The sequence below is a fragment of the Rhipicephalus sanguineus genome, chromosome 1, assembly GCF_013339695.2.
Source record: "Rhipicephalus sanguineus isolate Rsan-2018 chromosome 1, BIME_Rsan_1.4, whole genome shotgun sequence".
Classification (NCBI taxonomy): Eukaryota; Metazoa; Arthropoda; class Arachnida; order Ixodida; family Ixodidae; genus Rhipicephalus; species Rhipicephalus sanguineus.
In genome coordinates, this window is record NC_051176.1 from 327118792 (window position 1) to 327141978 (window position 23187).

Genomic DNA, 23187 nt, shown 5'->3' on the forward strand with positions numbered 1-23187 from the left:
CGTTTCCTCCTCGCCCGGCCGCCATTATTGGGCGAGACTCGCAAGGCGCGCCTGGCCCGCATGCGGTGCGTCGAAGCGCTTGCTTGTACTTGCGTAGAAACGTGACATTTCTGGGCGCAGATTCACACAGCTGTTCGTACGTAAGATGTGTAGTAAAAGTAGTTTGTGGTTGGTCGGTACATTAGCTATCATTTCGCGTTTTATAAGCACCAAATCGCACACTGGTGCCGGCATATATGAGAAATATCATGGCGGCACCTTACGCGCGAACAGCTTTCTGGACCTGGGACCTGTTTTGACAACTTGAAAACCTAGCATTTGTGCATTGTACTTGAGTTCATAAGTATAGGATGTGTCGCTCGCACCAGGCGAACAAGAGGCAGAACATATTAAACGCAGTCCTAGAAAGTCTTTGCAGCTGCCGTTTTTCTTTTCGGATACCGTGGCGTTTGTTCACAAGACGAATTTCGGAAAATCAGACGCTACATCAAATTATGAACACACAACTCGGCGGAGGCACCTATTTGCTAAATACCCCCAGCGCGCATTCTTTCAAATTTCGAACTGGGTTGACGCGCGTCTGTTGCCCCCTCAGGTAAATATCTTTTTGGTTCCATCGTGTGCTGCTCGCGCTCATTAATTGGATCTAGCTATTTAATTGGAGACTGTTCCAGACTGGCCGATGCAGAAATATGGAGGGAACCGCAGTAGGCTTTAGCTTCATGCAGCCATTTGTCGCAAGGATGACAGGCTCGAACTGATCGTCCGTGAAGTGTTTCTGAAATATACAGACATCCTCCAATGTGCCCTCTGTAATTTGCCTAACGAAATACGGCCGAAGTGCTCAAAGCTACAACAAATAATAAAGCGCATCAAAGAGAAACATGCAGCAACTGTCTTATAATAATTATTATTATTGAACACAGAATACCAGTAACACTGAATCAGGAAAACTTAGAAGTGCGGATAAATTTAAAGATATATAAAAACCGACAACACAAAGAATAAAAACTTACACCTGCTTCAAATAAACATATAGTTCAGGGGAAAAAATTAGAGGGTTGGAGAACAAACATGCGTTTAATATTATAGTTTGCATACGGGCAGCTTTGCAGCATATTGCTAAGTAAATTTTTTTTTACGCTCAGCAAATTACGCTGATCAATCGATGCTACTTACTTGCCATGTCTCTTTCTTTATCGTACACATCTCATCACCACTCTCTATTTATGAGCGCTAAAGGAACAGCTCCGACTTTCTCAGAGTAAGCTTTTTAACGACTTTTGGCAAACGAATTTTGTAAAATCTGTGGCCCGCGCCAGGGTTGAGCGAGAAAACAGAGATCTTGCAAAGATATTTTTCTCAAACGTTGCAGTAAATTTTCGCAGAACAATTATTTTCGCTGTGAATATAGTGTGCGAGAAAGCCTGGCCGATAATGTCACGCCGCTTTTTTTTTTGTCTAACTTAGGCATCAGTATCGAGCCTTAGCTCCATCTAAAAGAGTTCGAATGGCAAATATACGCGAAAGGGTTTAATAGTGGTCGATTTACCTCACAAAGCCTCCCATCGTGGCAATCGAAATCATTTCTCCCGATAAAATAAAGCCATATCGCTCGCCGTTTGAGGTTTTCCTTTCCACGAGGAACAAAGAAAAGCTTGACACCCTTGGCAGTGCTGTTCGAGCAGCCAACAGCGCAACAAGTTGGCATCTGGCTGCAGCCGATGGCACCTTGCAAACTAAAAAGCTATAGGAAGCCCGCGCTCACGCACAGCGTGCACGTGCGGCGGTGTTTCTACGCCCAATAATGGCGTCGTTTTCCGGCGCCAGAGCAAGAGGCGGAGGGGTCATCGGGGATAACTGGTCACGTGTCGAGCCAAGTCCAATAGGGGAGCACAGAAGGGCGAAGAAGAGAGACGCAGAGGGCGGGGAAGAAATTCTCCCTTTCGTTTTCGGACAATGGTTTGCGCTACCTTTGAAAAATACAGGGACCGTGACTTGGTGGCGTCTTCTGGTGGCTCAAGAAGAAAATACTCGCAAGATGGCGACGGTAGAACCGTTACGGCCTGAGCAGCCGCCGGGAGTACAATGGAACGTTTTCTATACAGTCACGACGGCGCGCTCCGCGTGAGGGCGTCGCGAGCCAACCGCGGAGCGCGCCGCGGTTGGCTCGCAGCGCGCTCCGCGGTTGGCTGTTTGTCTGTTTGTTCTTACCCAGTGTACAGAAATATCTAAAATAGAAAACAGGCCCTTATACGTAGCTTATCTAGATATCACCGGGGCGTATGACAACGTTAATCAGGAAATTTTGTGGGATATATTGAAGGAAGTGGGCATAGGTGACGACTGTGTACAGCTTTTGAGGGAAATATACCGAGAAAATACGGTTTGTATAGAATGGGAAGGAATAAGTAGGAAGGACAGCGTTGAAATTAGCAAGGGGCTGAGACAGGGATGCCCTTTGTCCCCGCTGTTAATCATGCTGTACATGGCGAGGATGGAAAAAGCGCTAGAAGGTAGCAACATTGGATTTAATTTGTCACACAAACAGGTCGGAGCGATGGTTGAGCAGAAGCTTCCAGGTCTATTTTATGCTGATGATATTGTCTTATTTGCGGACAGTCAAGATGATATACAGCGACTGGCAGATATATGCGGAAGGGAGTGTGAGGCTCTAGGACTAGGATTTAGTGCAACAAAATGTGGATTGATGGTATTGAATGATCACGGAGACCATACGGTCTTAATACAGGGCCAAAAAATACCTAGGGTAAGCGAGTACAAGTACCTCGGAGTATGGGTAAATGAGGGGGATAGATATATGGAGGTACAAGAGAAAGCATCGGTAGCAAAGGGAAAGAGGAATGCTGCAATTATGAAGCACAGAGCTTTACGGGGATACAATAGGTACGAGGTGCTTCGAGGGCTGTGGAAGGGTGTGATGGTTCCGGGGCTTGCATTTGGGAACTCAGTGGTGTGCATGAAGTCAGAGGTGCAATCAGGAATGGATGTAAATCAAAGGACGGTGGGCCGCCTCGCGTTGGGCGCTCACGGGAAGACGACAGATGAGGCGGTAAAGGGTGATATGTGATTGACAGGCTTTGAAGTGAGGGAAGCGCAGAGCAAAATGAGATTCGAAGAGAGGCTGAGGAAAATGAAGAAGAGTAGATGGGCAGAGAAGGTTTTCAGGTATTTGTATAGAAAAAGCGTTGACACGCAGTGGAGAAAAAGAACTAGGAGGCTCACTAGTAAATATACGACTGGCAGTGCGGCGATATGGCAACAAGGAGCATTAAGCGGAAGGTCAGAGAGGCGGAGAGGACTTATTGGATGACAGCGATGGAAAAGAAGCCGGCTCTGAGTAACTACCGAAAAGGAAAAAAACGAAATAAGGAGGGAAAGGTTTTATGATAATTCAAGGGGAAGCGCTTTACTGTTTGAAGCAAGGTCGGGCTGCCTTAGGACGTGTAGTTATAAAGCGAGATTCAGTAACGAAGAAGAACAATGTACATGCTGCGGGGGAACTAAGGAAACGATGGAACATGTACTGATTGAATGTGGCGATATTCACCCAGGTATACGTGTGGGCATGAGTCTACATGAAGCCTTGGGTTTTAGGGACAACAATCGAAAGCTGAACACGCCCGCGATAGAAATAAGTAAGAGACGGTTAGAGTATTGGTGGCAGAAAAGTAGAGATAAAGTACAAAAATAAATAATTGGGGAAAAAAAGGTCATTCTGCCTTAAGAGGCAGAGAGATGGATCGTGAATTTATATTTTTTGGTATAATAACATAGATTTAATCAATGTAGATAAAGCATTAGGACAACATGAAACAAGGAAGTTTTTTTTTTTTCTCCTTCGAGCTTGGTGGCAGACTTGTCACCGCCCCTTTATAAAGGGGACGCTCATAGCATCCATCCATCCATCCATAAACTCACTGGAACGGGAAAAGTACTGCGACCGTCCTGCCCGCCGCCATATTTGGTCCAGCGCGGCCGAAGCTGCGGCGGCGCGGTGTTGATTTCACGCGGAGTAACGCATGTTTTACGCATTGCGTGCGCTTTTGCAGCCCCGAATGAAGCATACCGTTGTTCGCTAACTGATTAGGAAAGAAAATTGCGGCAGTTTTCACTTGCCAACACGCGCACGTACGCGTACTAACGCGATAAAGAAATGCGAACTGCGCGGCATTGACGCGCTCGGCTGTCGGCATATAACATAATGGTTCCAAAAATAAAAAAATTGCTTTTTAAGTTTTGGTCATTTACTGATTTCACTTTCTAAACAACTCTGCTCTCCGCCTTAAATATTAATGAACACGAAACAAATTGCACCGTTATGTCACAGCTCAATTGTATTTTTTCTGTTTGGAAACGACACCCTTTCATTATTTTTGTTCTTTCTGAATTTTCATTCTATTCTATACTGCACTGCGACACGCGTTCTTCGTTATGGCCTACACTTTTTCGCATTTTCCTTCAATGAAACCGCCGCGGTGACAGTGGCTGCTGACCCGAAAGACGCAAGTGCGATCCCGGCCGCGGCATTCACATTTCGATCGAAGCAATGTACCCGCGTACTTTGCTATCCCAAATAGTGTCCGCTAAACAACCCCAGGTTGTCGAATTAAACTGTCCGTAGCCCTCCACCGCGACGTCTCTCGCAGGCTAAGTTTCTTTCGGGCGTTAAACCTCGATGAATAAATTTTCCTGCAATTATTTCTCACCTGCACCTCGACTGTAAGTTAGTGGCGTAGCCAAGTATGAAGCCCCCCCCCCCCCCCCCCCCGCCCGTGTAGAGTTCCGTGTGTAAAGCACCACCTCTTCCCCCCATGAATTAATTTTGTGGCACTTTGGAATTAGCCCAAAGCTGTCAGAAGAATTCAATACATGAAAGTGATAAGTGGTACATATATAGTGCATGTCAAAAAAGGCGCATAAATCAGATGTTTAATTGGAAGGTTTGCGAGGTTACTTGAGCATTTACAAGAATTACACACTGACCTTCGAAGGCTTTCAGAAAACAAGCCCTTTCTGGCTTGCATGACTTGCTCATTAATCATACTGGAGATAACCAGCGAAACAATTACACATCATCTCCCCCTACAGTTCACCCGCTCTTTGATTTTTGTGGCGGAACAACACAGAAGTGTCACTGAAGAGCGGTGAGCAGCCACATTTCTTACTATGCGCTGCTATATGAAGGCCAGAGTGGCCTTTCAGAGAAATATAATGTTCCCTAAGTCTAACATTTAGACATCGTCCCCTTTGGCCCACGTATACACGATTGCAAGACAGGGGTATGGAGTAGACAACACTGGTGATACAGGATACATAGTTATGAACATGACTAACATTTCACTTATCCTGCTGCACAATTTGTCGATTCGCCACACGTCGGTCTGCCTTGGCACATAAAGTGGATAGTTTGTTCTTGGCAGAAATTACCACTTGGACGTCATATCGTGATGCGACCTTTTTTAAGCGGTGGGTAAAACCATGCGCATATGGCAGAACAACAAATTTTTTTGCGCTGCGCCTTCTCTGCCAAGTTGCAACCATCAACGGGACCTTTTTTTAGCTTCTTGATCAACTTCTGGCAAACCTTTACCAATACATCCCGTGGGAAGCCAACTTGACTCAGTTTTTTCACCTGCCCTGAAAAACTGGTTTCAACTAAATGAGTGCATGATTTCTTCAGCGCTGAACTGAAGCAGGAGAGTGCAATTGCATTTTTTACCAGTTTCGTATGGCCCGATTTGTAATTCAACACAGGTTTGACAGACCTAGGGGAGTAGAACCAACATACATGCGTGGGTGAGAACTGCAGCTGTAGATCCAAAAATTGGATGCAAAGGCCATTTAAGCATTCGGAAGTAAACTTTAGGCCAAGATCAAACTGCTCAAAACTCTTGAGAATACCTGCCGACATGTCTTGAGTTCCCTTACGAAAAAAAAAAACAATATAGTCATCTACAAAACGAAAGACGCTGATTACGGATGCTTGTAAAACCGGTTGGAGCGCCCGATCGACTCTACTCAGAAAAATATCACTTAGAACCGGTGCCACCCTAGACCCAATGCGACATCTTCCTTTTGCAGGTACGTCTCACCTTTGAAGGAAATAAATAAAGACCCTAGGTGTTACGTTGAGGGCTCAGAGCCCCGCAGCACAGGAACCACGCGAGACAGCGGCTGGCAGGAGACTGTTTTATTGCTTTCTTTTAGAAGCGGACGAGAGGAGGCAGAGAAAGTTACAGCGAGGGTAGAAGAGTAACGCGATATGCAGGAGCTGGGGACGAGAGTCCAAGGAAGGCGCCGTGCGCGTGCGCGAGTCGGGCAGCACCAGCAAACGAGGCACAACATCTGGAGTGGCCGTGTGTCGGTTGCCGTGCGCGTACACGACACTAGGTAAAAAAACAAAAGTTCGGTGAAAAATTCAACTGGCATACCTCTTAAACCAATGAAGGCAAGTTCGTCGTTATGACGTGTAATACATTCCTTTACTGCGGTCAAAAGGTGATTATGGGGGAGAGAATAAAAAAGGTCCTCGACATCAATGCTTACGGCGTCAAAATTAACAGGGTTGTCATCACGCAGGAACTGCACAATCATTTCCGAGTTTGAGATAATGTAGGGATAATCTATATGGAGAGACGATAGGCAAGTCTGCAAAAAAACAGACACACAATGCTGCCACGTGTCGCGTTCCGTGATTATTGCGCGAAAAGGCAAACCAATCTTGTGCGTTTTTGCTGTGTAAAATACTTCAAGCTGCAATTTGTTTGCCTTTTTTACAGACTGTGCAAGTTTCTGCAAGTTCATATCTAGCAACAAGGCAACAGCTTGTTTTTTTCCTTTACGTTGGCTTGATTGACGTAGTCCGGAAATTCTTTCGCACAGCTTGTAATGCCTTTTCGCTATACATGCCTTCCGGTAAAACAACGAACTGTCCCTCCTTGTCAGAAACAAGTAATCTAAGTTCACTGTTAGCCAAAAAATCTACCATTCCTTTCCAGTTAAACGTCGACGCTGACCGACCTGGCGTCCTACCTATAGCGTCCACGCAGTCTCCAATACAGTGCTGAACTTGTTGCGCGTGAACTTGTTGAGGCCGCGCATATTCATAAGCAATCCGAGTCTTGCCTCAGTGTTCCCTTTGTTGCTTTACTTGAAAAAGAGTTATGTTATCTTGGTCCTGTATGACGGGCATGCTATGGTTGATTGTGCCCTGGGTTTTTGTTCATATGGGTCCCTCTTGGCTTTTCCTCCTCTCCCTTTGCCCTTTCTTGCCTGTATCCTGTCCTTTATATTGCCTTACTGACCGTCAGCGCTTCGCTGAGACGCATGCGTTTTTCTAGCTCCTCAGTTTTTCATTTTCTCCTTTTATTTTTTTGTTTAATTTTTCATCTACAGTTATGATCTCCTTACCCCCTCCTCTATCATTTGATTAGCCCTCATTGGGGATTAAGTGGGGCGATGTAAGTCCGCCTAACCTTTTTTTTTTTTTTCTGATCGGCCTTTTCTTTTATATCATGTTTTTTTATTACGCAACACCAGCCGATTCCCTCCCTGTCCCTCGACACTCCTTGTGATGGACGACAAATGCCCTCCTCCCCACTCCCTCGCGCCAGCCGCGTGCTGGGACAGCTGACGGCTGAAGAGTTCCCCGCCCTCTCCCCCACTGGGGCCCCGAGCGCTACAGAGCTTTGCGCACCAAGTGTTCCCATCAACACCGGGCGTCGGTCTCAGCGTGCTGAGAAGCCCGCTGCCAGCGACCCACGCCCCCGGCCCCCACGGCACACAAGCCCCGGCACCCAGCTGGAGACGGTACTTTACAGACCGGCTGTGAGGAGAGAAACTTTCCGAACAGCCACACAGGAAGCCATCTCCTCCTGTTTGGCTCCTCTGGAGGGCGTCAGTCGCGTCCGCGTAAATTTCGGTCGCAACGTCGTCGCGGTCGACGTCACCGCCGGAACTCCACTCGACCCCCTGCTCGCTGTGGCTGACATCTGCGGCATTGCTGTGCGCGCGAAGCAGGCGTCGACGAACACCTGCAGCGGCGTCATCTATAACGTCGACCCCGCGCTAGACGAGGATTCGATCCGCGCCAACATCGCGTCATGGTTACCTGTCCTTCAGTGCTCTCGCTCTGGTCGCCACGTTATTGTGCGCTTCGCCGGCAACAAGGCTCCCCCTGATGTGGAACTTTTCAAACAGCGCCGGCCCGTGCGTGCTCGCCGTCCACGACCAACCCAGTGTGAGCTCTGCGGACGCTATGGGCACACGGACGTAACGTGCACGTCTGAGCGGCGATGTGTGCGTTGTGGCGGACCGCACTCCCTCGGTGAGTGCACCGCGAAGAAGGCGAGGTGCTTCTATTGTGGCGCAGCTCACCCCGCTACCGAGCCCCGCTGCCCTCGTTGGCAGGAAGAGCGGCGCTTGTTGGAAGTGCGCGCCGTATCGTCGCTCCCAATCTCGCGCCGTGAGGCGCTCGCTATCGCGCGTGGACAGAATACAGGAGACCCAGTAACACCCGGCTCTACCACCATGTCCCGTGCCCACCCCCTGGTTCGCGAGAACTTTTCGTACGCGGCGGCCGCTGGTCTTCCGTCTGCAAAAAACTCACAAACCGCCACAGACAAGAGAAACTCTGTGATCGCTGTGCTCTCGGCAGCGCTGACAGCCGCTATGGATTTTCTCCCTCTCGGCTGCCCCGTTCGCCCGCTCTGTGCTGCAGCGCTGGCCACCCACCTTGCGTTAACAAATGATGGCGAGTGATCGACACGAGTCTAGGCCACGCATACTGCAGTGGAACTGCCGTTCACTGCGTCGCCGACAAGCAGAGCTCGCAGCGATCCTTCCCCTGCGCGACTACGACGTCCTTGCTTTGCAGGAGACGTATGTTCGCGTGGAGGATGTTTCGCTGCCCGGCTACATCGGCTACAGCAGTTCCACGCAGTGTGCGCTGGCTGAGTGCAATAATGCGCCGTGCTGTGACACCGCCCACCCGCCCGGGAAGCCACGCGCCGGTTTGTACATTCGTGACACACTCGCTCATGCGCTTGTCCCCACAGAACATTTATGCTGTGCGACGAGTGAGTGCGTTGCTGTCACGGTCCGTGTGGACGGCGTGGACACTTCTGTCGCGAGTGTTTATGTGCGCCCAGTCGTCGCGGCCAGCTGCGCGTTTGTGCCACGCCTTGTCGCCGCACTCGCGCGTGACCACGTACTGTGTGGAGACTTCAACGCGCACCACGTCAGCTGGGGTTGCCGTACCACGGATGCGCGCGGTAGGGACCTATGCGACGCGATCAGTTCGGTGGGACTCCTCGTACTAAACTCCGGGGAACCCACCTTCATCCGTCGCAGTGCAGCCTCGACAGTGATTGACCTGGCGCTGGTGTCAGAACGCTGCTCCTACGAGTGGAAACGCCACTCTGACACTGCCGGTTCTGATCACTATCCGATCACACTCCTCCCGTGCCACCCCAGCCGTGGTGCTGTTCGTGAATACAGTGTTGTACGGTGGCCACTTTTCCGTGACCTGTGCGCGAGCGTGCAGAGCAGTGATGATTTCTTTTCGCGCATCGCGGACTGTGCTGAGCGTGCCACAACGCGCTGTGTTGTTCCCGCCGGCACGCCCTGCCCTGACATCAAGCTGCTCAACCTCCGCGCAGTGCGCCAACGAGCACAGCGGCGGGCGCTGCGCTCCTCGGTCCCCGGCGCATGGACAGAGTACAACCGACTCGACGCTGTGTGCCGGCGGCACGCCCAGCGGCTACGCGACCGCAGCTGGACGGGCGTCTGTTCCTCTCTGAGTAATCCACGAGGACGTCGCCGCGGCTGGCACATCATGCGCGTCCTGATAAACCCGAAAGTGTCGCGCTACCCAGTGCTCGCCATAGCCGTTGCGCAGGGCATCACTGAAAGGGAGCTTGCTGAACTGCTTGCCGCCTCTTTCGCGCCTCCTTCCCCTCCTAGAGCGGGGAGCGCTGGCGGTGTCACGACAAACGCCGCACACCCGCTCCCTTTCGTGGATCCCATCACCTCAGCTGACATTCGCTCTCTCTGCAAAGAGGACTTCTCCCTCTACGAACTGGAACGGGTTCTCCTCAGAAAGCGCAAGCGCAGCGCCCCTGGCGCGGACAAAATCACTCATCAGCTGTTGAGAAACCTGGATGCCTCCCAGCGCCCACTCTTGTTGGATGCATTCAACAGAGTTTTCTCCAGTGCTGTCCTCCCGGAAGAATGGCGTTCCGCGACTGTGATCCCTGTCATCAAACAAGGCAAACCGGCGCGATCGGTGACGTCATACAGGCCCATCTCTCTCACTTCTGTGGCGGGCAAAACTATGGAGGAGATGGCTCTTTACCGGCTACAGTGGATCGCGGAGGTGCGCAACGCTTTCCCACCAGAGCAGTGTGGATTCCGGCCACATCGCGGGACCATCGACTGCATTGCTGCAGTTGTGAGCACCCTCGAGCAGGCCCTTCACGATGGAGAAATGGCCATCCTACTCCTCCTTGACATAAAGTCGGCGTTCGACTCGCTCCCCCACTCGTCTATCCTCAGTGCTGTGCGCGCGCTAGGTGTTGAGGGCAAACTCTTGAACTACGTTCAGGCCTTCCTCACTGACCGAACGTTTACTGTGCGCGTGGGCGGGGCGACAAGTGCGCCGCGATCTGTCAGCTGTGGCGTCCCACAGGGCAGCGTCCTCAGCCCGTTTTTGTTTAATCTGGTACTCGCGCCGCTCGTCAAGTGCCTACCAGAAACGGCTGTGTTCCCTGTTCGCGCAGTGGTGTACGCTGATGACGTCGCATTGTATGTGCGTGGACCGACCCGAAAGTGCTCGGTGGTGCGCGCTTGCATGCAAGAAGCCCTCCAATGTGTGGCCGCCTTCGTGAGAAACATCGGCCTCACGATCTCGGCGCCGAAAACCGAGGCCCTCGTCGTCCACCCTCGTGCTGAAGCCCGACGACGTCTTCCGTGCCTTCAGCTGGATGGTGCACCAATAGTTTGGAGTAGCAACGTCCGCTACCTCGGCCTGACGATAGACAATCGCCTCCGATGGTTCCCGGCGGTGCGACGTGTACGACAGACGACGCGTCGCGTGGAATCGGCCGTGCGCCAACTACTCGCAGGCGGCAACGGCTGCCCCGCTGCCTTCGCCTGCACCATCTACGAGGCGATGGCTCTGTCTGCCATCCACTACGCACTGCCGATCTGCAAACTCCAGGCGCCACAGTGGCGACTGATCGACCAGGACCACCGCCGAGTCATCCGCATGTGTCACGGAATGCCTCGTGGCTCTCGTGTGGCCGAGACCCTCGCGGAGGCTCGTGCGTGGCCTGCGTCGCTCACGGCGGACCTGCGCGCATTGTGCCACTTGCAGCGTCTCCACCGAGCGCCTGATGCAGGTCCCCTCCTCTCGCGGCTACGTGCTGTGCCAAACTCACGTGTCGGCCAACTTATCGACGTGTACGACGGTGTTGTGGCTGACGACCCCGCACGCCTTTCGCGCTGGCCACCCCCTCACCGTCGAGTGCCCCTTCGAGTGAACTTGCACCTGCCGGGAATTCGATCCAAACGCCGCACCCCCATCAGTGCCATTGCTCAAGAGGCCGCGGCGCGGATGTATGAGGACCTGGCCGGGAGGACGCAGGTGTTCACCGATGGGTCCGTCCTGCAGGATCGCTCAGCCGCGGCCGCCTGCATAGCCCCTCAGCTCAGCTCGGAGCGACAGTGCCGCTTGCGATACTGTGCATCCTCAACAACAGCTGAGCTAGTCGGGCTCCAGCTGGCTGCAGACCTCCTGCGCAATTCGCCGGCCGTCACGAGCGCAGCAATCTTCTGCGACTCGAAACCTGCCCTCCGCCAGCTCGCGAGGGAGGAACGAGGCCCCCTTCTTGCTCAGCGTGCCGCTCTCAGCCTGCTGGCCCTCCAGGAACGAGGCTGTGATGTGGTCCTTCAGTGGCTCCCTTCACACGTCGGCATCGCGGGCAACGAGGCTGCAGACGAACTCGCAAAACGAGCACACTCCGCCGAGACTTCGCTGACGGATTACGCCAGCTCGTTCGACTCGGCACGCAACAACCTTCGCCGGGAGCTAGTGCGCGAGCATCCTGACGCACGGGTCGCCGCCGGACACCCCCCTCCCCCCATCCCAGCCACTGGTTTCACTCGCCGCGAGCACGCGCTTCTTCTTGCCCTGAGGACCGGTTCTGTGTGGCCCGCGGAACGCAGGCATCGTCTTCGCGGCGCCGCTGCACCGAACTGCACCGATTGCGGCGCGATCGAAACCCTGTGCCACCTATTGTTTGACTGTCCTTCTCTCAACACTGCGCGGAAGCGGCTCGTCATGAAGTACCGCCTCGTCGGACTGCCGTGTGCGACCCTACAGGACTTGCTCCATCCCACCGGCCACGTGCACCGTCGCCGATCAGCTCTTGCGGCCCTACTCGCTTTTCTCGAGGATGCCGGCCTAGTCGAACGAATTTTCTAGCCGCTCACCACGGTGACTCGGACGCCCGTTCTCCTGCCCCCCCCCCCACCCCCTCACTGTTTTTTTTTTCTTCTTTTTCCACTCATACCTTTCTTTTTCTTCTTTTACCATACTCTTTTCACTCTCACTGTCCCTTTAATCCCTAATCCCCCGTGAGTGTATCGGTTGAGATGTCCTCACTTGAGAGACAGTTATCGTGCACTCCACACCCAATTTCCATTTTCATTTCCTTCTTCCTTTTAAGAATCACCTCCCCCCCCCCCCCTTGTACTTGCAATAAAGCTTCAGTTGATAGCCTGCGCCTGTTTGCGCTTTCCTCTCCTCTTGTGTCACCGTCCGTTTTCTGCGCAGTTACATAATGAATCATTACCAACTCGCCCAACTTACCACTCTTCTGCAATCCATGTTTTCAAACTGAAGTGGTTGTAGAAACGTTGGTCCCAACGCCCACTTTTTAGATGCGAAGCAGCATATGGCGGAGTTCAATCTGCTGGTGGTGGTGTGCGGCGTGACCACCCTTACTGGGCATGCGCATCATCCTTCCCCTTCTCTCCTACGCTCCACCCGTCTCGCGCGCCTCATTCTCTCCTGTGCAACGCCGCGATGAGCGCCCTCCTACGCTCCCCCCCCCCCACTCGTGCGCCTCATTCTCTCCTGCGCAACGCCGCGATGAGCGCCAGCGCATGCGCATGCCCTCCCCCTCTCTCTCCTATCCTACGCTCGCCCCCCTCTCGCGCGCCTCTTGACCGCGTTCTCCGCTCACCCTGTGAGAATTAACGGCCAGGCTAGAGGGAAGACACGACGCGCGTAGCGTTCCTCTTCGCGCTTCACGACGCTTTGAATGGATGGATGCAGCTTACCGCGCGGGACTTCGCCCCAGCTTAAGAACCTGGCGAGCCAGCTCCTAAAAAAATAACACCATCTTCCGCTCAAGCGAACCATCTCCCCGCGGCTTTTCATTCACAAATGCTTCCCTTTAGAGGGAGATGGTGTAATTTTTTGTCTGCTTCGCCGCGTGTGCAATATGCGGCATCCTGCCCAACGCATGAAGAATTGAGCGCGCTTTAAGAGCTCAATCAGAGGCTGGGTCCGAGCTAGCAGGTACATTGACATGAAACCGTTAAGCGCACGAAAAGGGAACAAGAAGACGGCACACAAAGTGCTCTGTGTGTCGTCTTCTTGTTCCCGTCTTCGTGTGCTAAAGGTTTAATAATTTCAAGAGCTCCGTTGCGGAGTGCATTGTGGGTCCTCGGAGACCCTCGCCAGTGTAAGTACGCCACCCAGCAATGGCGTCCCAGGGAAGGCCGCAAACATAGTTTCCTACAGTATAAGTCTGCGCATCATTAGACAACTACCAAGCGCGCTTTTCATGGAGCTTTTTATGTGTCGCTTCCGAACATCTTTCGAGAGCTTTCGAACGCGTGTGCAGGTTTGGTTGCCGGTACCTGCTGACCGTGGGTGACGCCGTCTTGCTTCTCTCCTCCTCATGTGAGCCCCTCTGGCATGCTCTGAGAAGGGTGCGAAATGTGCTCCTCCACAGTATTTGCAGTGGGCCGGAACTTTGGCGTGCTGCTAGCTGCGAGGGCGCTGCACGGCATCGGCTCCACCTGTCTCAAGATATCCGGTGAGTGTCGCTGAAGAGAATCGCCAAAGCTCTGATGACACAGGTCTGGCTGCACTGGCGGCTACCTTTCGAGGTTCCGAGCGCAACCGGAAGCTGGCGTGGGCGTTGGCGGCTGGCGCGCTCGGAGTGGTTGGTGAGCGAACCGACTGCTGCAAGTAATACTTGCTCACTACTGGCACCCTTGCAGTGGGATACCCGCTTGGGGGCGTACTCTCCGACTTGTGCGGCACCGCCGCAGCGCCCCTGGCATTGCTGGCAGCAATCTGCGCGCTGGCCACCGGTATGTCGCACGTTTTTGCTTTTGCTTCTTCTTGTGGCCAAGTGTTTATGCGGACTGGGTCCAATATCATTTCATCCTGACTTAGCTGGCTGGTCGGTGCACGGTGTCGGGATCCAAACCACGACCATCCTTTTAGCTCTCCTATCTCAGCCTCGCACGCATTAGAGTGCTGTGGCTGCGGCGGGCAATAGTACAGCCAATGGCATAGATTGAAGCACGAGGGACGTGCCGCGATTTTGGTACGATCCGTGGTACGACTGCACGCACCAACAGCTCTACCGGGCAGTCTTGGAAAAAGTTCCGACAGCATCGTCTACACCATACCTCTTACTAGGTGCATCTTTTTTTCTTTTTTTTCGTTGCATACGTACAATACACAATACTGTTTCCACCCATAGTCTGGACGGCTGGTTTCGGGTCTAATAACAAAATAGACATAACAAGATCAGCGTATTTACTGTACCCGACAACTTAAACACGCGTTATTATAACTTTTTACAGGGAAAATATAGGATGAACGAATGAGTTTATTATAAAAACAGGTGGCACAAATAGAAAGACCATGTCAACATTCATAAAAGAAGTTCTTTAAGGAATGTACAAAGTTTTGGCTAGTTTTTATGCTTTCAAGGAGTGTGTTTCGTATTCTTGCACCGTTAGACTCCACGAGTTTCTGTCCATATACATTGGGACATGATGGCAAATTTATGCATTTCTTAGTAGCTGCCGTCGTGTTTCGTGCCGGGAAATTGCATATTGTGATAGGCAGCGGATTATTAAAACGTATCATTGCATTACCTGCTTGAACAACTTGTACTTTATAGGTCTCACTGAATGGGAGAGCACGAAACAATTGAAACAGAGGTTTACTTGGAATATTATATTTAGAAACGCTTACTGGGTCATTCTAAGAGTGCTCTGTCAACTATTCGAGCACTTGCAGTGAGTAGTGTTGCGCATGGCACTCTTAGAAGGCCACCCCTCGAGTTTTAAGCTGCGCTGTGTTTGCACAGGGCTGGAGTGACACAAGCAGTTAGGTTTTCTTGCCCTGTCTTTGTCCTTTACGTTAAAATCAACGTTAGGATATTTTTGTATGTGAGCAACATAAAGATATATTGGCAATTTTTCCTGAACCATTCAAAGCGGCAGCATCTCAGAAAGTGTGATGAGGAGCAGTGCCAGATGCCAAGTGCAGCATCAGTGCAGATATTAAAATTTTCATCTTTGCTTAGAGACACCGTTGCCATCTTGTAATAGTTTGACTCCATTGGGACACGGTGTGGACACCATCCTGGACATTTCTGCAGAAAACAATTACACAAGGTAGCCAACAAAGAATAAGCTTACCATGTTTTTACATCTCCTAGTTGTGTAGTAATGTTCAGTTGAGGTTTGGCGTTTGCGCCGTGTCCCATCCTAATATGCACTTATGAAACAATACTCTATAAGTGAATGCATTGCTGCAGTGTTAGAGCCAGTCATTAAAGAGCTTTTCTTTTGCAGCAGCACATTTAAAATAGTTGTTTTCTCCACAATACCTTTGCAGTCCGGCAGTACCTTTATTTGCAATCCTAGAAATAGGACACCACAATATGAAACTTGAAATGTTGCATTCTTCTGCTTGGACCGAGAAGAATGAGCGGTGAATGTAGCCTGGAACAACCTTGGGACACCAGTGGACACAGAGACTGCGGGGCCCCAGCTAGACCAGTGTCTCTCCTCTGACGTTTGCATTTGTTCTTTTCAAAAGCGTCAAGTGCTGGTTATGGGAGGTGGAAATTTGCAAAGGTGTCGCATGCCAGCCATGTTGTTCCCACACGTGATGCTCAGATTCAAAAAGCACACTCCGAACGGCGCCAAAATTTGCGCACGTCATCTTGTGGCACCTGCGGTGGGGTGCCACTTAAAGGGGCCTTGCGACACAGATTAAGCGTCTAATTCTCGCTTCTTCTCCAACTGTGGAATTCACCGACATCGTTGTGCGAGTGGCCACACCAAAAACAAAGCTGTTATAGAAACCACGTTGTTTTCAGACTAGAGCAACGCACAACGGCTATTTTTGCGATCGGAAGTGACGCTTCATCACGTGGGAGTGACAACGTTGACCGGGCATTTTGATTAGTTTGACGCACGTAATATTCGTATGGTCTCAGATAGGCCAGACTATTGTGGGCTTTAATTATAACGGCACTCTTTGTACTTCCTCAGACACAAAATGATTAGTTTTTAAATATGAAAATTTGAAAACAATTGCCAAATGGCACTAGGACTACGGCCACGAGTAGTCCGGTATGTCTCCGCGAGAGGCGCATGGCGATTGGAAACGGCCTTTGAAGTCAGTGGGAGAGTGAAATGCAAAAGGGAACTGCTGGGGTTTTGCTTCTGTTAGCGTGCACCGATTTCGGTGATCCTTTTTGCATTCCTCTCAGTATTGAGCACTACACGCATTCCAGTGCTGCACAATGCAGAAGGAAAAGTGTTGCAGGGGCCCCTTTAACAGTTTTGGATGGGAATATTGAAGCGACACCAAAAATTTATATACAATTATTAACGACACTAGCAGTAATTAGATGTTACATTAGAGCATTTACAATTTCATTATCAGAAAAAGACATCCTCATTAAATGGCCAGTCTCCCAATACGCACCTGTTATCAGGAACTGATGACGGTAGAAATTCCCAGCAAATTACAAAAAATATTAAATACGGAGAAAGGTGCAAAATCAAAGCCGAACCCCAACCATGCAGTAATGCGTTAAGGGGCACATACCAAAATCGTATGGCGTACAGCGATGGCGTACAGCGATGGCAGTCGTACAGCGATGGCGTAGTGGTAGAGCATCAGCTTCGCATGCAAGAGGTCCGTGGTTCGAATCCCGGTGCCGGACAATTCCCAACCGGATTTTAAAAAAAAATTCGCGTGATATTGGAATTCTGTAAAAAGGCCTGGGGTGCAGCCTCACTGACGACCACAGCCAGCAATGCACTCCCTCACCAGAGCAGGATTGGCCAACCTGGTGTAGTACTTGGCCACTACCTCCCACATGAATACACCAATTAACCCTCGGCCCTCACTCCCCAGCGGCTGCGAAGCAACTGACCAAGGCGGCGGCCAGACCTGCGACGCAGCGGAGGGTGCTAAGAATCTCTGGGTCCGGACAGGCCGCCATTGGAATCTGAACTTGGCTACGTATAACGCTAGAACTTTATCTAGTGAGGCGAGTCTAGCTGTACTATTCGAGGAATTAGAGGGTGTTCAATGGGATGTAATAGGGCTCAGTGAGGTTAGGAGGCCACAAGAGGCATATACAGTGCTGAAGAATGGACACGTCCTATGCTATCGTGGCTTAGCTGACAGAAGAGAACTAGGGGTGGGATTCCTTATTCATAAATATAGCTGGTAATATAGAGGAATACTATAGCATTAATGAGAGGGTGATATGTATCGTAATTAAGTTTAATAAGAGGTACAAGATGAAGGTGGTACAGGCCTACATCCAGCCATGATGATCAACTGGTTGAACGCTTCTACGAAGACGTAGAATCAGCAATGAGTAAGGTAAAGACACAGCATACTGTACTGATGGGCGACATTAATGCAAAGGTAGGCAAGAAGCAGGCTGGAGATCATGCAGTTGGGGAATATGGCATCGGTTCTAGACACGCCAGAGGGCAGTTACTAGTAGAGTTTGCAGAACGCAATACTTTACGCATCTTGCATACCTTCTACAGAAAACGGGCTACTCGTAAGTGGACGTGGAGGAGTCCAAATGGCGAAACTAAAAATGAAATAGACTTCATAATGTGCGGCCACCCGGGCATTGTACAGGATGTGGAAGTAGTTAACAAGATCCGATGCAGTGACCATAGAATGGTAAGATATAGAATTCAACTAGACGTGAGGAAGGAACGGCAGAAACTGATACTCAAGAAGCCGATTAATGAACTAGCTCTGAGAAGGAAAGTACAGGAATTCAGAGTTTCACTTCAAAATAGGTATGCGGCTTTAAGCGAGGAAACCGACCTTAGTGTTGACGCAATAAATGATAATCTGACTAGTATCATTAAGGAGTGTGCAGTGGAAGTCGGGGGTACAGTCGTCAGACAGAACACTGGTAAGCTATCCCAAGAGACGAAAAACCTCATTAAGAAACGCCAAGCTATGAAAGCCTCAAGTGCAACAGACAAAATAGAGCTGGCGGAGCTTTCGAAGCTAATCAATAGGCGTAAAGTAGCCGACATAAGAAAGTATAATATGGAGAGAATTGAGCATGCTCTAAAGAACGAAAGAAGCCTCAAAGCTATGAAGACAAAACTGTGCATAGGCAAAAATCAGATGTATGCATTAAGGGACAAGGAAGGCAATGTCACAAACAATATGGATAGAATAGTTGAGGTAGCGGAAGAGTTCTACAGAGATCTGTACAGCAGCCGAGACAGTGAGGATGATAACGTAAGAAGCAGTAATAGCCCAGAGGAATCTGACATCCCACCAGTATATACAGGAGAAGTAAAGAAAGCCCTAAAGGGAATGCAAAAAGGCAAAGCAGCTGCTGAGGATCAGGTAACATCAGACCTGTTGAAAGACGGTGGAGAGATTATGTTAGAAAAACTGGCCACCCTGTATACGAAGTGTCTCTCGACGGGGAGGATACCAGAATCTTGGAAGAATGCCAACATTATCTTGATTCATAAGAAAGGGGACGTCAAGGACCTGAAAAATTACAGGCCCATAAGCTTACTGTCCGTTGTCTACAAGCTATTTACAAAAGTAATTGCTAACAGAATTAATACGACATTAGAGTTCAATCAACCAAGGGACCAGGCAGGATTTCGTACAGGCTTCTCAACAATAGACCATATTCATACTATCAATCAGGTGATAGAGAAATGCGCGGAATACAACCAACCCCTATACATAGCCTTCATAGATTACGAGAAGGCATTTGACTCGGTGGAGACATCAGCAGTCATTAAGGCACTGCGGAATCAGGGCATCGACGAAGCCTACATAAACATAATGAAAGAAATCTACAGCGGCTCCACGGCCACTATAGTCCTCCATAAAGAAAGCGAGAGAATCCCAATAAAGAAGGGCGTACGGCAGGGAGACACGATCTCTCCAATGTTATTCACCGCGTGTTTACAGGAGGTTTTCAGGGCCCTAGATTGGGAAGAATTAGGGATAAGAGTTAATGGAGAGTATCTCAGTAACCTGCGATTCGCTGATGACATTGCATTGATGAGTAACGCGGGAGACCAATTACAGATCATGATTACTGAACTGGATACGGAAAGTAGAAGAGTAGGTCTGAAAATTAATATGCATAAAACTAAAGTAATGTGGAACAATCTTGGCAGAGAACAGCGCTTTGCGATAGGTGGAGAGGCACTGGAAGTTGTAAAGGAGTACGTCTACTTAGGACAGGTAGTAACCGCGGAGCCGAACCATGAGAGTGAAATAACTAGAAGAATAAGGATGGGATGGGGGCTCATTCGGCAAGCATTCTCAAATCATGAATGGTAATCTACCACTATACCTCAAGAGAAAGGTATATAACAGCTGCATCTTACCGGTACTTACCTACGGAGCAGAAACCTGGAGACTTACAAAGAGGGTTCAACTTAAATTGAGGACGACGCAGCGAGCGATGGAAAGGAAAATGATAGGTGTAACCTTAAGAGACAGGAAGAGAGCAGAGTGGGTTAGGGAACAAACGGGGGTTAAGGACATCATAGTTGAAATCAAGAAGAAGAAATGGATATGGGCCGGGCACGTAGCACGTCGGCAGGATAACCGGTGGTCGTTAAGGGTAACTGACTGGATTCCAAGAGAGAGAGAGAGAGAGAAAGCGAGAAGAGGAAAGGCAAGGAGGTTAACCAGACGAAAGTCCGGTTTGCTACCCTGCGCTGGGGATAAGGGAATGGGGAATAGAAAGAGGACGAGAGAGAGAAGAAGAGCACTGCACGTGCAAAGGAGTACAATCAGTCACTGAGGCTGGAGCTTTTCTGACCTACGTGACATCAGCGCTCTGACATTCCATTGGGGAATCGCAGCATTTGAAAGGGCCATGGGCGAGCTGTGGTGATTACTGAAGCGCTGAAAACACTGGATCGACAATCTCCAGCAGTTGCAGGGCAGTTCGGGCTGTCGGAGTGTTTAGCTTGTTCAAAAGCATGAGTATGGTGTCCAGAAGAGAGCGAAGCATCGCAACAATGTCCTGGTCTTTCTCGGGCATGTCGTCGCGAACCAGCGCTGTCGTTGACTCGGTCAATGTCTGCCGCGACCATTGGAGTCGCTGTGGATTGTGCTGTGGCTTTGGCTGTTGCTGTGGTTCTGGCTGTGGCTCTGGCTGCAGCTTTGGTAATGCCGGCCATGCTTCAGAGTCCATGTGTTCTTGTGCGGTCTTGTCCTGAGAAATCGACTCGGACGTGTCTGGTCTAGGAAGCAGAGGAGGAGGTGTCACCTGTGAACTGCGATTCACAGAGTTCCTTGAACCTCTACGGCGTCGGGAGCGTCGCTTTCTGACGACAGCAACAGCTTCCAAGAGATGGTAAACGCGTGAGGGGGAGACAGAAAATTAGGTGGGTAGATGAGATTAAGAAGTTTGTAGGTATAACGTGGCAGCAGAAAGCACAGGACCGGGTTGATTGGCGGAACATGGGAGAGGCCTTTGCCCTGCAGTGGGCGTAGACAGGCTGATGATGATGATGATGATGATGATGACTGGGTCATTCCACGTAAGATCGAACAATCGATGGCTGGTCGAACTCTCAAATTTATTTCAAAATTTTATATATTATTGCCTGATGAGAGGAAAGAAGAGATCCGCAATTTGTTTTGCCGCCAAAAATTTTTTCGAAGCACAGGAAATCAATAATGACAAAGAGGTGGAGTGGAGCGTTCCAGTCCTTGTGTGTGTCACTTCTTCCCCTTGTCCGGCGTCTTTTTTGACTGGTTTTTGCCTCAGCGTCTGGAGCGCTCATCCGCTCTGCTGTTCTGGCCAACTTTCGTTATGAATTGCACAAAATATGTTAAAGTTAAGTAGCTGAAATTTCTTTAACTAAATATATGCATGTTTTTGCTTCTGCTCAGGTATTTTTAGTTTTGATGTGTAGCGTAGATGTTTTTATAAAAAACCTCAAAATTGGCCCAGGAAACGTTATTTTTTTTAATTTGAAGGTCCTTATCTCGAAAAATCCTTGTAGCAGAGCGACAACAATTGCTCATTACGTTCTTCGTATGGTTATCTACCACACTGCCGAATCTTATATTTATATAACTTTTCAGTAAAGAGATATGATCGGGCTAAGTTAAAGAAAACACCGGACAATGAAAACTTCTGACGACAATTAAAAAAAAAACCCTTTTTTTATATTTCTTAAACTTTGTCCACTTATTCTCCTCCACATCAGCTTTCATAATCATTGAAAACATGTTGCATAATGTAGTTGCACTAATAGTTATGACCCCTCCAATCAGACCCTTAGGCGAGGATTGGCAATTCCGACTTCTTGCCCAGCAAGTGTATAAAATGCAGGCAGGATTGAATTTCTTTTTATTAAAAGGCCAGCAGGTACCGAAAAAGGTGTCGCCGGCACTGAAGACGTTAATTTTGAAATTATTTTGTCACTGCAGCAGCCACGAGCGCGGGGCTCCCGAGCAGGCGCGCGTTGTAAGAGACGGCGCAGTGAGAGCTCGTTTTCGCGTCCTCAGACCGATTGAGTTCGAAACAGCAACACCTCTGGGGTGATTTGAACGCACGTACACCGGTAGTCGCAGTGATCTCGTTAATGACGTCGATTTCTTTTTCAGTGGACATAAGAATGTCATCGTTAAACTGTGCGTTCCGTGAAGATCTTTCATTGCAGTGGCAGCAAAAGCACGCGTAGCACAAGTAGTCCCTCTCACTGGCAGTCACTGATCTTTCGGGCGTTAAACGTTTCTTCAAAGCGTATATGCCTAGGTCAGTAACTGCGAAATTTTGGCTTCTTTGCATTATTTAAAGGAGTGCTGACACGATTTTGAGACATCGCAAAAGGGACATTTTTGCTTCGTTGGTGTGCAGTGTCAACGCTGTCCACACAGTGGAGTCGGAGAACACGTATAAAATATTTTAATTTGACTTTGAAGTTTTCGTCGCTGAGCATCTGCAAGCCAGCTCCACTGCAAGGACATTCCCGACGAGTCAAGACAGTTCCCCCGAGTATGCGAGTATTGCGTCCTGCATGCAGCCTAAATCGCAGAAATCACTGCGAGTTTCTATACTGTTTGACATTTTGACCGCACAAAAAAGACGAGGACAGAGGGAGGTACGACGACACGGGCGGTAAACTTTCAACTCATTTTATTCAGTGAAAGACGTAGCAATATATAGCGAGTTTTGACATGCGCAGACACAGTTACATCTGCTCATCAGTCTAGTGGGGCAGCCACCTGTCCAAGAAAGACATTTCCAATTGAAATAATCTGATAGAGGTGTCACTGACACAATCATCATTTTTCTTTCTAATAAAGTAAGCTTCTAATAGCTCTCGAGCTTTTTGATCTTGGCTTCTGCCCAGAATCTTTATCCCTTGAAACCGTGGTTCACACGTGCAGTCTTTACAGTGCGCAGGCAGGTGCGCGAAAACGTCTCCTTTCTTTAACTTTTGCTCGTGTTCCCTGGCTCGATCATTTAGGCACCGCCCCGTCTGCCCTATGTAGGACTTGCCGCACGTCAGGGGGATTTCGTACACGACTCCTGTAGAGCACTTCGCGTACGGCTTTGCATG

At 49.8% G+C, this 23187-nt stretch overlaps 1 protein-coding gene across 1 annotated transcript in view; it reads left to right on the top strand.

Annotated features, from left to right (window-relative positions):
- LOC119379515 (vesicular acetylcholine transporter-like) overlaps positions 1-14259 on the top strand; it is a 150265-nt gene extending 136006 nt beyond the window's left edge. The window contains exons 3-4 of the mRNA XM_037648815.2: positions 13938-13996; positions 14049-14259. Of these exons, the coding sequence (XP_037504743.2) occupies positions 13938-13996; positions 14049-14146 (157 nt within the window). The 3' untranslated portion in view covers positions 14147-14259. The remainder of the gene's footprint in view (positions 1-13937; positions 13997-14048) is intronic.
- The last annotated feature ends 8928 nt before the right edge of the window (positions 14260-23187 follow it).